General features: G+C 42.6%; 1 protein-coding gene across 1 annotated transcript; it reads left to right on the plus strand.

The window, feature by feature from the left end:
• Positions 1 to 936: 936 nt before the first annotated feature.
• Positions 937 to 9,272, plus strand: PXT1 (peroxisomal testis enriched protein 1). The gene is made up of 4 exons (XM_055571581.1): positions 937 to 960; positions 1,663 to 1,801; positions 3,480 to 3,610; positions 8,523 to 9,272. The coding sequence occupies exons 1-4, from the start codon at positions 952 to 954 to the stop codon at positions 8,625 to 8,627; spliced, it is 384 nt and encodes a 127-aa protein (XP_055427556.1). The 5' UTR covers positions 937 to 951; the 3' UTR covers positions 8,628 to 9,272.
• The last annotated feature ends 7,072 nt before the right edge of the window (positions 9,273 to 16,344 follow it).

A 16,344-nucleotide genomic window follows, 5' to 3' on the forward strand; every position in this document is an offset into this window, starting at 1 on the left:
TCTCAGACGGTCAATTGTATTTTTAATTTTAGCAATCATATTTTTAAAAACGGAAAGATTTTGTTGTAGGTTTAATCTTTTTTCAGAGCATTTTCTTTTGTTTCCTAAATGTAATATTTTCTTTCTTTTTTTTAATAAAGATTTTTTTTGATGTGGACCATTTGTTTTTAAAGTCTTTATTGAATTTGTTACAATATTGCTTCTGTTTTTATGTTTTGTTTTTTTGGCCACAGGCCTGTGGGATCCTAGCTCCCTGACCAGGGATCAAACCCACAACCCCTGGGGAAGGTGAATCCTAATCACTGGATCGCCAGGGAAGTCGCTAAATGTAATATTTTCTTAAATCACTCTAAAGATTATACATTAGAACTTGCAAACATTCTCTTCTGTTTCCTGAATTACATCTGTTTTCTTCAGGATCACTATTTTGTTTGTTTATCTGGTATTTCTCTTTCATTCTATTGTTCTTCTCAGTTGCCTGGTGATCTTCTGTTATTAAAAAAAAACAAAAAAAAAACTAACCAGTTAACTCATGTGGGTTTTTTCTGCTGTTATGTGAGGACTGTTTTCCCAGTTGGTGGCAGTAGCTAACACTTATATAGTATTTGGGCTTCTCTGATAGCTCAGTTGGTAAAGAATCAGCCTGCAATGCAGGAGACCCCTGTTCTATTCCTTGGTTGGGAAGATCCGCTGGAGAACGGACAAGCTACCCACTCCAGTATTCTTGGGCTTCCCTGGTGGCTCAGCTGGTAAAGAATCCGCCTGTAATGCGGGAGACCTGGGTTCAATCTCTGGGTTGGGAAGATTCCCCCCTGGAGAGGGGCAAGGCTACCCACTTCAGTTTTCTGGCCTGGAGAATTCCATGGACAGAGGAGCCTGGTGGGCTACAGTTCATGGGGTCTGTGTCGGACATGACTGAGCGACTTTCACTCACTCATATAGCATTTATCCATGTTCCAGGTATGGTCCTGCACAGGTTAAATGTATTAACTCACTTAATCATTTCAACAACCCCTCTACAAGGTAGTTACTATGGTATCTTATTAAGTTTGTGCTGTGTGCTCAGTCGTATCTGACTCTGTGACCCCATGGACCATATCCCACCAGGCTCCTCTGTCCATGGAATTCTCCAGGCAGGAATGCTGGAGTGGGTTGCCATTTACTTCTCCACTCATTAAGTTTAATATTCCATCAATTGTAAAATGTACTATAATTTTGTTTCCTACTAAGAAGATAAACAATGCTGTTGGAATATGACATGCCATAGACTATAAAACATATTCTCTTTTGGAGGCATTATAAAATCTTCGAATTGATAAAATAATATATTACCATTCCCATTTTACAATTGAAAAAATGAAGGCATAGAGAGATTAAATAACTTTCCCAGGTTACACAGTTTTATCTATAGATTTTACATTTGAACCCAAATGATTTGGCTTCAGAATCTTAGCACGATGCCTCACTGCTTCCCAGGGCTCCTCACTGAATGGAAACTCAAATAGGGGGTCTGAACTGGGGCAGTTTTAGGGTGGTGAGTTAGGGGAGCTGACGTTCTGGCCCCAGATCCCTCAAATGCCAGAACAAAGAGACCTTTGACCTGAGGCACCAACATTCATAAAGAAGTTTTAGCTCTCTCCACAAGATTTGTTCTCGTGTTAGGGAAGAGTGGTCTGGATTTTTCACCTGAAATCTGAAGGGTCCAGTGGGCTGGGGTTGCCAAGGGTACCAAGTGGGACAGTAGATCCTCCTCAGAATTCTAGTCAACGGCATGTTCCCCTTTCCCAGCTTCCGGGTCCTGGTGAGTGAAGGGGCTTCCTATCATGGGTTCCTGGCACTTTCTCTTTCTGGCTCACTTGTCTATATCTTGTCTTCTCTTCTTTCTGCCTTCTAGAAACATGTATAGATCTCTCATCTGCTGTTGACTCTGCTTCCCATTCTTTTCACTGTTGCAGTTTTACTCTTTTTATACTTTCATTTTGGTGGGGTCTTGGGAGGGACTAGGAGAAACGGAAAGGTCAATGCTTGTGCTCAGTCTTAAACCAGAAGGCCCTAGCTCTCTCTTTTTTATTGAATAAAATCAAGATTATAAAAAGATGACCACCATCTGAGACAATAAAATATTCACATTATAGCTGGCAGTGGAAAAGCACTTACAAAACCTTAAAAGTCCTGTTTGCTTAAAAGTTTTCCTAAGTGCAACGGAAAGAACATTTTGTATGTTGATACAACATTTTTTTAAAGTCCCAATACATTCAGGCTTGTTATTTGCTTTATGAAGGAGTTATTCTTTTGAAAAGATTAACAATGAGATTTTTCCAAATTCCCCACTAGGTCATTTACATGACAGTTTTATTTTCAGAATTCTATGTGGATATGTATATATCCACACAATTTTCAGCATAAAGTGAGATAATTTTTCCTTTTGGATATTAAACATTCAGTATTGGAATATAATAGAGCACTTGAAATGTGGCCAGTGCAATTGAGGAACTGAATTTTAAGTTTTATTTAATTTTAATTAAGTTTAAAAAACTGATACTTGCTTTAGTTGTTGGAAAAGTTTTAGGTATGTGTGGAACAACTTGGATATATGAATTTACTTTTTAATTGTAAAATTCATGAAATCTAAATACAAATCAACACTTCATGAAATAAAATACAAGGTTTTCCAATGAAATTAGTTAATATCTGGATTGAGATGTGTTGTAAGTATAAAATAAACACTGGAGTTTGAAAGCTTAAATAAAAAAGTGCAAAACATACCACTAATAATTTTATATTGATTATATGTTATGATACTTTGGATGTGAGAGTTGGACTATAAAGAAAGCTGAGCGCTGAAGAATTGATGCTTTTGAACTGTGGTGTTGGAGAAGACTCTTGAGAGTCCCTTGGACCCAACCAGTCCATTCTAAAGGAGACCAGTCCTGGGTGTTCATTGGAAGGACTGATGTTGAAGCTGCAACTCCAATACTTTGGCTGACATGAGTCAGCGAAGAGCTGACTCATCTGAAGAGACCCTGATGCTGGGAAAGATTGAGGGCAGGAGGAGAAGGGGACGACAGAGGATGAGATGGTTGGATGGCATCACCGACTCAATGGACATGGGTTTGGGTGGACTCCGGGAGTTGGTGATGGACGGGGAGGCCTGGCGTGCTGCAGTTCATGGGATTGCAAAGAGTTGGACACGACTGAGCAACTGACTTGAAATGAACTTTGGATATACTGTCTTAAGTAAAATACATTACTAAAATTATTTTTTACTTGATTTTACCACTAGAAAAATTTAAATTTATATATAGCTTGAATTATATTTCTACTGGACAGAGCTATTTATTCCAGTGCAAGGCTTTGCTTTCAATAATCACTATGATGATGGGATTTCATTCCTCTTGTTGTCTAAGACAGTTTTAAGTGACTAGTGGTGAGTGATAGTTAATGCAGTTATCTCTTTGAACTCTTTTCTATCAATGTAGATCACAATCCACCTTCTCAGCCCAAGGAGGATAGTATTGGCCAGAACCATCACCAGGAGGAAATTATTCACAAGTTGGCCGTGCGGCTGAGAAACATTGGGGACAGCATTGAGCAGAGAATGGTGCAAGAGGTGAGACTTAAATTTCCCCAGCAAGGGCCTAGCTGGAAAGAGCAAACAGAACAATGGCTGCCAAGTAGCTGGAATGCCCAGGAATTAGCAGAACACATGGATTAATAATGTCCAGATTACCAAGCATTAGGTCTGAAAATTGAGAACCTGAGCCAATGCCAGTATTTGATCTCACATTTGCCTCGCAAAAAACTGGTCCACAGACCAGCGGCATCAGCATTATTTGGCAGCTGACCAGATGTGCAAAATCTTGAACCCCAGCCCACAGCTCTGGCATCAGAATTTACCATTTTGCACACACCCTCGGGGATCTGAGTTATAAATGTGAGAAACTTTGCTTCACACTCTCAAATTAGGATGCATGTGAGAATCACCTGTGGAGTTTTAAGAACTACAGATGCTGGGCCCCACCTTGAGAGATGAGTCCAAGTGAATGTAATGCTCCATCATGGAGGAGAACCTTTGACTTAGATTGTGGTTATCCTCCTTGAACCAACCCAGGTTCTGCTCTAAGCCCAGCTCTCCCTGATTTCTTTGTTTCTCCTGATTATTATAAGAAGTTGAGGTCCAGGGGCTGGCCTCTGTCTTAGGAGTGGTGGTAAAAGGTTTTTGGGTTTTACCCTAAGTGTTTATAAGAGAAGCTTCTGCAGAGGGAGAGTAGAAGAGTGCCATGTTCTGATTTATATTTAGAATGAAGCCAGTCGACTGTTCTGAACATTGAGTGAGATAATTAGATGGAAAATGATCAGTACATGTTATCAAAGGCAACAACTTAATTTGTTTTGGGCCTTATTTGGGTTGAACACTTCTTGGCCGCGTATCATTTATTACAGAGCACTCTTCCTCCGATGCTTCAGTCTCCTCTGCAGTTTTCACTGATGACTGTGCTTTATGAATTACAGGCAAGTCCTTAGTTCAGCTCTTCTGCTTCTGTATCAGCCAGCACTCTGAATACTCCTGCTTCCTTCTAATTTTTTCTCTGGAGCGAGCAGAGTAGGAAAAATCACAGCCACCTATTTTTTACATTTATCTCAACCCAATCAGGGAGTCACTTCTCTATGTCACCTCCGCTTCCATTTTCCTTTTCTTCCTTTCCCTTAACTTTTTTTTTTTTTTGGTAATGATTTTTTCCCCTTACCTTTTAAGCTGTAGTTTACTTATGTCTTAAATTTACCTCTGCAGCTTAATAAATTAACTTTTCTTTAAAAAAAAAAACTTTATTGAGAAACTTCACGTCATATAATTAATCCATTTAAGCAGTATAATAAGTGGCTTTATGTTTATTCACAGAGTTGTACAGCCGTCATCATAATCAATTTTAGAACAGTTTCATCACCCCAGTAAGGCACTCCAAACCCAATAGTAGTCCCTTCTTCTCTCCTCCTGTTTTCCTTCCAGCCCCACCAATCTACGTTCTGTTTCTCTGTATTTGCCTATTCTGAAATTTCATATAAGGGGACTAATATAGTATGTGGTCTTTATGTCTGACTTCTTTCACGTCAGTTCAGTTCAGTTGCTCAGTCATGTCCGACTCAGCGACCCCATGGACTGCAGCAGGCCAGGCCACAACTCCCGGAGCTTGCTCAAACTCACGTCCATTGAGGCAGTGATGCCATCCAACCATCTCATCCTCTGTCGTCCCTTTCTCACTTAACACAATGTTTTTTTCAAGGTTCATCCCTGTTGTAGCATGAATCAATGCTTCATTTTATTGATGAATAATATTCCATTGTATGTATATATATCACTTTGTTTATTCATCAGCTGATGAACATTGGGGTTGTTTCCACTTTTTGACTATTATAAATAATGATGCTATGGACATCTGTGTGGTTTTTGTGTGGATGAGTGTTTTCAGTTTTTCTGAGAACATACGTAGGAGTGGAATTGCTGAGTCATATGACAACTTTAACTTTTTGAGAAACTTCCAGACTGTTTTCCAAAGTGGCTGTACTATTTTACATTGTGGCCCACCAGCAAGGTATGAGGGATCCTGTTTTTCCACATTCTTGTCAAAAATCAGTTAACTACCTCTTTGATTATAGCCAGCCCAGCGGGTGTGAAGTAGAATCATATTGTGGGTTTGATTTGCACTTCCCTGATAGTTAATGTTGTGCATCTTTTCAGGTGCTTATTGGTTATTTGTATAAATCTCTGGAGAAATGTCTATTCAGATTCTTCATTTTAAAATTGGGTTGTCTTTTAATTACTGAGTTGCAGGAGCTCTTTATATGGGCCTGCCAAGTGGCACTAATGGTAAAGAGGTTGCCAATGCAGGAGACGTCAGAGACGTGGGTTTGATCCCTGGGTCAGGAAGATGCCCTGGAGGAGGTCATGGCAACCCACTCCAGTGCTCTTGCTGAGAATCCCATGGACAGAGGGGCCTGGAGGCCTATGGCCCATAGGGTCACAGAGGCGCACGTGACTGAAGCGACTTAGCACAGCACAGCAGCACAGTTCTCTATATATGCTGAATAGAAGTCCCTTATCAGATATGTTATTTGCAAATGTTTTCTCCCATTCTGAAGGTTGTCTTTCATCTTGACAGTGTTCTTTGAAGTGCAAAAGTTTTAAATTTGATGAATTTCAGCTTACTTATTTTTCTTTTGTTGCTAGTGCTTCTGGGTCATATCTAAGAAATCATCATGAAGATTTATGCCTATGTTTTCTTTCAAGAGCTTTAGACTTTTAGCTCTTAAATTTAGGTCTTTGACTCATTTGGAGCTAATTTTTATATATGGTATGAGTTATAAGTTCATCTTCATTCTTTTGCATATGGGTATTAAGTTGTCATAGCACATCTGTTGAACAGAGTACTCTTCCTACTGAATTGCCTTGGCACCCTTGTCGAAAATCAACTGACTATAAATTGGGGGTTTATTTCTGGACTCTCAATTCTATTCCATTGATCTATGTCTATACTTATTCCTGCCCTAGCTTTTCTTGCAATGTTTTACAAAGCTGGCTTTGACCTACACTTTTAAAGTAATCTTTCTTGTATCACAAAATTGTCATTTAGAGCACTTCAAATAGACCACAGAATATTTTTTAAATAATTTAAAAAATTCCTCCTTAGTTTGACTCTAAAATGCTAAAAGGCTTTACTCTGCTGCTTCCAGGCTTAACTCAAGTAACTTCAACAAAATTTTGAATCTGGCATGGTATATTTCTTTCATATGCAATCATTTATTCACATTTTGTACTTTGTTTAATCAAGTGGTCTCACTGATTCTCCAGATGCCTTCCTGCTTTTGATGTATTTAAAGAAAGTTTGATTCTTGCTCTTGGAACTCCCAGGCAAGGAGCTCACCAAGGTGCATTTTTATCTGCTGAATTGATTGTCCTCAAGCTATCACATAGCTTGACTTCTTATTCTTTTCACTTAAGCAAGTGTTTGGTGTTTTCAAATAGGCCTTGATTCTCAACCTATTTTGCCATCTAGTTTTGAGGGGTTTTGGTTCAAGGACCTGTTTTTTTTAATCTGGGGCATGTAATTTTCCTAGCTATAAAGTATGTTTTAAAACAGTCTTTCTATGCTTTTAGGATCTTAAATGTGCCTTTGAAATTTTTCTCCATAGATTCTATCCTGGGTCCTAGAAGCTGCCCCCTCCCTGTCCCTACAGGCCGAGGAGTGGCAATGCCTCTGCTGTTACGCCACCCTTATGCCTCCTCCCCCTACTTTTGTAAAGTGTCTTCATCCGACCCTGTATTATCCTAATTTGAGTGTGTTATCTGTTTTCTCTGGGACCCTAACAGTAATGTATAAGAAGTTTCTTAAGTTTGTTAGAAGGACAGGTGGGAAATGAACATTTACTAAACATTTTCTTTCAGGTACTCTGAGATACTCTTATTTGTCTCATTTAATTTTCCAAATAACTATGAATTAGTGGAGTCGGTATTTCAGGAGAAGCATTTGAGGTTCAGCAAGATTAGATAACCTATCCAAGGTTACTCAGCAACTAAGTGGCAAAACTGGAATTTAAATATATGCGCATCTGACTCAGTGCTCTATACATTTTCTTGTCTGCTTTGCTGGAAAGAAATTCAATTTTTCTTTTTTTAATTAAAAGTTTTTAAATTTTTTGGCCATGCCACGTGGCATGTTGGATCTTAGTTCCCTGAGTAGGGATTGAACCTGCGCCCCCTGCAGTGGAAGCACAGAGTCTTAATCACTGAACCATTGGACCACTGTCAAAGTCGCTCAGATTTTTAAATTGATATCAATTATAAAAGGGAAAAACAAGTTCTTTCATGGTTTCCAGTTACAGTGGTATTTACTTATGGGCTTCCCCAGTGGCTCAGCGGTAAAGAATCTTCCTGCAATGTAGGAAATGCAGGAGATGCAGGTTTGATCCCTAGGTCAGGAAGATCCCCTGGAGGAGGGGATATTGCAACCCACTCCAGTATTCTTGTCAGGAAAATCCCATGGACAGAGGAGCCAGTGGGCTACAGTCCATGGGGCTGCGCGAGTCAGACACAACTGAAGCGACTGAGCACGCACCAGAAACCTGCTGAGGTCTTTGCTTCCAACCATGCTCACACTCACCCCCTCTTCACCATCTAAAGTCCATTCTTCAACCCCAAAGCAGACTCCCTTGGTTCTTTGGGAGGACTTAGAAAGTGCTCTGGGAAGCCAGAGGAAGAGGTTAATCAACCTGGAAAAGAGTGCCCAATTTGGTGATGGTGAAGATGGGAAAAGATGTCCAGAGGAAAACTTCCCCAGGTTGTGTGGATTGTACGGACATCACTAATAGACCAAGATATTCTTCCACTCAGACACTTCACGGAGCAGCCCGAGAAGCGAGTTTGTGGCACTGACTGAATTAATATTAATACTGAATTTCTAACTTTGGATTATTTTATCGCCTTTTTAAAAAACTCACCCTCCCATTCTTGCTCTCTTTTTAAACAGAACTTTCAGCAAGAAGGCAGAGCTATCCTGGCTCACTACGTCTTCGTTTTCTTTGGAGGAGTTCACACGCTGCTGCGCTTTCTCTGGAACAACCATTTGATGTAGAAGGAACGTAAGCGGCAGGCTCTGCTTTCCTTCGACCCTCTGAGAAAACATGAATCCCACCGGGGCAGATGCAAAGAAGACCCTTCTGCTCCTCCTCTCCTTGTCACCCATCGCGGTTGCTTTTGTCTGGTTTGTTGAAGAACTGCGGACCCACTGGCCATTTGTCTGTTTATTGGTCAGCCAGCGATGAGACGTCTGTGACGGTCTCATGGTGGAGCCCAAGGAACTTAGGAGCCCAGGAGGCCTCACTGCTTAGGAAACACCAGCACTGTGGATAGCCCCAGTGCTCCTTATAAGGAAGCCTTGGAAGGGAATCTCCCATGAGTGTGCCACTGAACCTCATTCCCAAACCAGAGGTCACAGAAATGGGTGCTTCCTCCTGGCCCCCTCCCTGGGTAACAGGCCCTCCAGTGACCTGTTGGCCTCACTCTTGTTGCCTGTGTCCAGATCTGCAGCGACCCCTGCTTCTTTTTACCGTTCTGTCTACCTCATATTCCCTCCCTCTGCCCTCTGAGAAGCACAACGAGTGTTAAGAAAGTTTGTTGTTATAAACTGTAAGTTCTGAGTTCTTTGTAGGAAAAGTGTTATTTTAGAAAGTTAATAATTAAAAATGAAATAAATATGGTTATTTTATTGAGCATGAAACACCTGTGCATATTTCTTTTGTGAAAGAGGGATTCCCCTTGTTCCTGCTCATACAAGTTCATAATTTTGTAGTTTGATCATACATAGTGTCATCTTTGTCCTTCCAAAGGGAAATGTTCCCATCTTTTTAAGTCTGTTTCAGGCAATGCCTATCATCACCTATGTTTTGGCTTCCATAAAATATCTTCTTTATTTTTTAACTCTTTCAAGTATGTATTTATTCACTTATATGTTTAAAAAATCAAAATCATATAAGAACATTTACAATGAAAACACTTGCTCTTATTTGCTTTCCTAAATTCTAGTTATAAGTTTGTTACATACCCTTCCAGAGTTTCTTTGTACAAATACCTGCCTGGAAGAAAAGCTATAACAAACCTAGGTCCGTACAGTCAAAGCTATGGTTTTTTCCAGTAGTCATGTACAGATGTGAGAGTTGGACCATAAAGTAGGCTGAGCACTGAAGAACTGATGCTTTTCGAACTGTGGTGTTGGAAAAGACTCTTTAGAGTCCCTTGGACAGCAAGGAGATCAAACCAGTCAATCCTAAAGGAAATCAACCCTGAATATTCATTGGAAAGTCTGATGCTGAAGCTCTAATACTTTGGCCACCTGATGAGAAGAGATGACTCATTGGAAAAGACCCTGATTTGGGAAAAATTGAGGGCATGAGAAGGGGATGACAGAGGATGAGGTGGTTGGATGGCATCATTGACTCAATGGACATGAATTTGAGCAAACTCGGGGAGATAGTGGACAGGAAAGCCTGGTGTGCTGCAGTCCATGGGGTCTCAAAGAGTTGGACATGACTGAGCGACTGAACAACAACAATATATATTCACACACAAAAGGTAGCATGTAATTCTCTGGTGGCTTAGATGGTAAAGAGTCTGCCTGCACTATGGGAGACTTGGGTTTCATCCTTGAGTCAAGAAGATTCCCTGGAGAAGGAAATGGCAACCCACTCCAGTATTCTTGCCTGGGAAATCCCATGGATGGAGGGGCCTGGCAGACTACAGTCCGTGGGGTTGCAAAGAGTTGGACATGACTGAGCGACTTCACTTAATTAACAGACACTGTTCTGTACCTTGATAGCATGGTGGTCAGGTACTACTGGTCTTACAAACGTTAACTTATTTACTCTTCATAATAACATTAGGGGACAGGTATTATTATTATTAGCTCTATGGTAAGTCACCTACATCCAAAATGAGTTCCATTTGGAGAGTGTGTTCCTAGGTCCAATTTGTTCGTAGCCCAACAAAGTTAGCCTAGGTACTCAACTAACATGACTGGCCATCAGTTCAGTTCAGTCACTCAGTTGTGTGGGATTCTTTGTGACCCCATGGACTGCAGCACTCCAGGCTTCCCTGTCCATCACCAATTCCCCAAGCTTGCTCAAACCCATGTCCATCGAGTCGGTGATGCCATCCAACCATCTCATCCTCTGCCGTCCCCTTCTCCTGCTGCTTTCAATTGCTGCCCGAGTCAGGGTCTTTTCCAGTGAGTCAGCTCTTCGTATCAGGTGGCCAAAGTATTGGAGCTTCCGCTTCAGCATCAGTTCTAATGAATATTCAGGGCTGCTTCCCTTGTGGCTCAGCTCGTAAAGAATTCACCTGCAATGCAGGAGACCTGGGTTTGATCCCTGGGTTGGGAAAATCCCCTGGAGAAGGCAAAGGCTACCCATTCCAGTATTCTGGCCTGGAGAATTTCTTGGACTGTATAGTCCATGGGGTCGCAAAGAGTTAGACACAACTGAGCGACTTTCACTTTTCCTTTAGAACTACCAGTTGGATCTCCTTGCAGTCCAAGGGACTCTCAAGAGTCTTCTCCAACACCACAGTTCAAAAGCATCAATTCTTTGGCGCTCAGCTTTCTTTATAGTCCAACTCTCACATCCATACATGACTACTGGAAAAATTATAGCTTTGACTAGACGGACCTTCGTCAGCAAAGTAATGTCTCTGCTTTTTAATACACTGTCTAGGTTGGTCATAGCTTTTCTTCCAAGGAGCAAGCATCTTTTAATTTCATGGCTGCAGTCACCATCTTCAGTGATTTTGGAGCCCCCCCAAATAAAGTCTCTGTTTCCACTGTTTCCCCATCTATTTGCCATGAAGTGATGAGACTGGATGCCATGATCTTAGTTTTTTGAATGTTGAGTTTTAAGCCAACTCGTTCACTTTCATCAAGAGGCTCTTCAGTTCTTTTTTGCTTTCGGCTATATGATTGGTTATATAGTACTGTAATAGGTTTATAACATTTTTCACACAAATAAGGCATAAAAACAAATACAAAAATAAAACACTTAAAATCTTACAAAACAGTACTTTGAAAAGTATGGGGACTTCCCTGATGGAGGAACAGCTAGATCCCGTATGCTGCCAACTAAAAAGATCTCATACACTGCAATTAAAGATCCTGTGTACTTCAACTAAGACCCAACACAGCCAAATAAATAAATATATTTTTAAAAAAGTCCAGTAGTACAGTACAACAGTTAGCATACAGGGGCTGTCATCGAGGGACTAGGCAACAAGAGATACTGACTGGAGGAAGGAGGGAACGTGGTAGATGGTAGAGCTGAAGGATTGTCAGCCATAAGAGATGGACAGCAAGCTGCACTTTCACTCACACCTGACGCTGATGGCACAAGTTCTAGTTCCTTGCTGGAATAAGATGCACATTCGAATCTTTGAAAATTCATATGTAAGGGACACACTATATTTTTACTATTAAGGAAACGAAGGCAGTATTTTTCAGAGAGAGGCAGTACAGAAGGTAACTAAATTGCTCAAGGGCACATAGCCAGTAAGTGACATAGTTGGGTTTCCAAGCCAGCTGGTTATCCTCAGAGTCCAGGGACTTACCCACTCTGCTGTACTGCCTCTAAGAGAGCTGGCCACAGTCCACTGAAAGCCTGTTGGATGACGCACAGGATTCTGTTAAATGGATGCAGCATCATTTATTTCATCAGCCCTCTCTTCATGGATGCCTGAGTTGTTTCTAATCACTCGGTACTGTAAGCCATGCTGAAATAAATAACCATGTACCTTTTGTATATAGGCAGGTCTATTTGTTGAGTAGGGGCTTCCTGGCGGCTCAGTGGTAAAGAATCTGCCTGCCGATGCAGGAGATGTGCGTTTGATCCCTGGGTCAGGAAGATCACCTGGAGAAGGAAACGGCAACCCACTCCAGTGTGCTTGCCTGGGAAATCCCATGGACAGAGGAGCCTGGCGGGCTACAGTCCGTGGGGTGGCAAAAGAGTCAGACACGACTAAGTATCTGTTGAATACACTTCCAGTGCTGGGATTGCTAGGTGAAGGCTACACATTTGCAATTTTGCTGATCCTGCCATCCTGCCTTCTGAGGGGCTGCACCACCTTACATGTCCTCAGTTCTCTGTTCCCCTCAGCCTCTCCAGCAGATTGTTACAAAACTTTAAAATTTTTTTCCAAATTAGCAGGTTAAAAATTATTATCTCAGAATAATGTTAATTTGCACATCTTTTACAAAGGGAGAGTCTGGGCATCTTCTATGTTCAGAAGCTATTTGGCATTTTGTTTAAATGTGGATGGTCTACACATGTCCTTTGCTCAGTCTTCTATTGGGTCTCTGTTCTTGTTCTTACAGGTTTCTAGGTGCTTATGATTTATCAATGCTAAGCCAATGGCGTCTACACCTTGGCTTTTTTTTTTAAAAAGGATTTTCTTTTTTTTTTAATTTATTTTTTTGGCTTCAAGGCATGTGGGATCTTAGTTCCCCAAACAAGGATCAAACCTGCACCCCTTGCATTGAAAGTGTGGAATCTTAACCACTGGACTGCCACGGAAGTCCCACCTTTGGCTTTTGGCAGGTTATTAAGGCTTCTTGCCTCCTTTTCTTCCTTGTGCATTGGTTTGCTCTAGTGGTTACAATCTACCTCGGCTTCCCCTCAAGGCAGAGGGAGCTGAAGCAGGTACACACGGGTGATGGGCAGGTGGGCATCACACCTGGAGCAGCCGGGGGCTGAGAAAAGGTGGCAGTTGGGATCCACTAAGTACCTGGGTCTAGGTCAGAAGAGCATCACAGCCTCTCTAACGGCATTCAGGCCAAAGGGGAGGCCATGGCGGGGTCGGAGGTGTAAAGGCCATTCACCCTTAAGGGGAGAAGCGCCTGGTCTGGGTGGACAGCACAGGAGGGCCTCCCGCCCCCGGCATCTGCAGAGATGAACATGAAGTTGGTCTGTTGCTGCTGCGAGACCAGGACCAGGGATTCCCTTGGCTCTGCAGGTCTTGCAGAATACAACCTCTGCCCCCCGAGGAGTGCTGCCCATCTGCGAAAGGGGTGCGAGCAAGACCTGTGCCTCCCAGCCAGTGAGCCCTCAGGCACTCTGGGACTCCGCTCCCACAGGGGCCAGCCCCCTGCCTCCCTGAAGCCGACCCTGTGGGAGTGGAAGCTGCTCCCACTCTTTCATTTCCCAGGAGGATACAAATGACCAGAGCACCCTGTGCACCTGCTCAGCTGGAACCCCAGCGCACACCACCTGGCTCTATTTGAGATTTCACCCATCAGACTTTCCAGTTTTGGGGGTCAAGTTTGGGGTTTGGGGAAGGAGGGCCTAGGAGTGCTGGCTAGGGCCTAGCAGCCGCAGCCCCTGGAGCTTCATGAGGGACAACCGGTGGCTCCCTCACCGCGTGCAGTGCAGGTGAGAGCCTGATGGCTGAACACGAGGCAGCGCACAGGGCCGCCTGCCCTGCGCCCCTTCCCCACCTCAGGGCTTGATGCAGATTCTGCTGGTTGACCCCGTGCTTAGAACCTGGGCCATTCCTGGGGCACAAGTCCTGTAGGAAAAACCTTTTCACCTAATATTCTTCGAACACAAGAGGAACAGAAGAGTCCCTTTAAAATTCTTTTTGTTGTCCTTGATTTACAATGTCGTGTTTAATGTCTGCTGTATACAAAGTGACTCAGTTATACATATATATGTTCTCTTTCATATTCTTTTCCATTATAGCTTATCGCAGGATATTGAATACAGTTATCAGTGCTGTAGAGCAGGACTTTGTTGTTTATCCATCTATATATAATAGTTTGCATCTATTGCTAATCTCAACCTCCTAATCCTTCCCTCCTTAAAACCCCCTCCCTCTCGGCAAACACAAGTCTGTTCTCTGTGTCTCTGTTTCTGTTTTGTAGGTAGGCTCATTCGTGTCATATTTTAGATTCCACACGTACGTGATATCATATGGTATTTGTCTTTCTCACTGCACTTAGTATGATAATCTCTAGGTTCATCCATGTTGCTGCAAATGGTATTATTTCATACTTTTTAATGGCTGGGGAACATTTAACATTCAGTTTATATATATATACATACCTGTTGCTTCCGTGTCTTGGCTGTTGTAAATAATGCTCCTGTGAACATAGCGGTGCATGTATCTTTTTGAATTAAGAGTTTTGTCTGAATTAACTTTTTGTTTGAATTAAGTTTTTGTCAATCCCCCAAGAGTGGGATTGCTGGATCATATGGCAATTCTATTTTTAGTTTTTTGAGGAACCTCCATACTGTTTTCCACAGTGGCTTCGCCAATTTACATTCTCACCAACAGTGCAGGACGGTTCCCTTTTCTCCACGCCCTCTCCAGCACTTATTATTTGTAGACTGAAAAAAGTCCCTTTTACTTATCACTGGACTGGAGGTGCTGACTGCAAGAGAATGAAAGGTGAGGGTAGGAGTCAGCATGTGGAAATGAAAGAAAAAACAAATTACATTCCAGGAAGATGACAGGCTTCAAAGTTTCAGGTGCTACTGGGGGTTGTGTGTGACCTTAGGTCCTTCAGAGACCACGAGGGAAATTCCTGCCCATCTCTTTGGACCTGGGAGGACCCCATCTGTGGTTGATAATGTCTGCAAAATTCAGGGGTTTCCCTCTCAGCATAGTTTTCGTGTTTTCATGGAGGCAGAACAGCCAGAAAGGGGTGGAATTCTTTCCCACCCTCCAGCCAAACACAGGAAAATAGACCCCTCTGACTCAGATATCGTAATTTTGAATTTGGGGGCTGTTGGTCTCAAATATCACAGAATAGAGAACCACATTCAAAATGCAATTGGCAGTTGGTCCCTAGAGTTCCTGGAAGTCCTGGCTGTCTGTGCAGGCCTGCCCCGACACCTGCATGACACCGGCACACAGCCTCTGAGCTGTACATCATACAGCTTTTTAAAAATTAATTATTTTATTTTTTGGCTGTGGTGGGTCTTCACAGCCACACACAGGCTTTCTCTGGTTGTGGTGAGCGGGGCTGCTCTTGGTTGCAGTGCACACACTTTCTGTTGCAATGGCTTCTCTTGTGGCACAGCATGCACTCCAGGGCTCGTGGGCTCAGTAGTTGCTGCTCTTGGGCTCAAGAGCATTGGCTTAGTAGTTGTGCAGCATGGGCTTAGTGGCTCCATGACATGTGGGATCTTCCCAGACCAGGGACCAAACCTGTGTCCCTTGCATTGCAAGGCAGATTCTTAACCACTGGACCATCAGGGAGGCCCCAGCAGGTAACTTTTTGTGTCTCCCTTCTGCATTATCAGAGATCTCCCTTGGAGACTCTAAAGTCCTACTGCTATTCTCCACACAGCCTTTTCCTTGCATTCATGCTAGGTATAGGTGTTATCATTAAAATGACATCTCACTTTGCTCTCTGCCTGTCCCTGGCTACTGAGGCATCCTGCCACATGTTTATTAGTGGATCCGCTCTGCTGCAGAGCTTCTCAACTGAGCGGTTTTTCTCTCCCTCCCCAGGGACATGTGGCAATGTCTGCAGACATTTTTGGTTATCACAACTCGTGAGTTGGGGAGGGGTGAGGCTGGCATCTAGTGGGTAGGCACCGGGGATGCTGCTATGTATCTTATAAAGCACCCACAGCAAGGCGCTGGTCTACAGTGCCGAGGCTGATAAACCCGGCTGCACTGTGAACTGCTGGGAAGGTTCTTTGTCTTTAAAAAAAAAAATCAATTTAGAGATGCTCTCGACCTGTCACAGGCATTTTATTTTTTAAAATAATTTATTTGTCCATGCTGGGCCTTCTCTGTAGTTGCGG

Source organism: Bubalus kerabau, chromosome 3 (genome assembly GCF_029407905.1).
Source record: "Bubalus kerabau isolate K-KA32 ecotype Philippines breed swamp buffalo chromosome 3, PCC_UOA_SB_1v2, whole genome shotgun sequence".
In the NCBI taxonomy this organism is placed as follows: domain Eukaryota; kingdom Metazoa; phylum Chordata; class Mammalia; order Artiodactyla; family Bovidae; genus Bubalus; species Bubalus kerabau.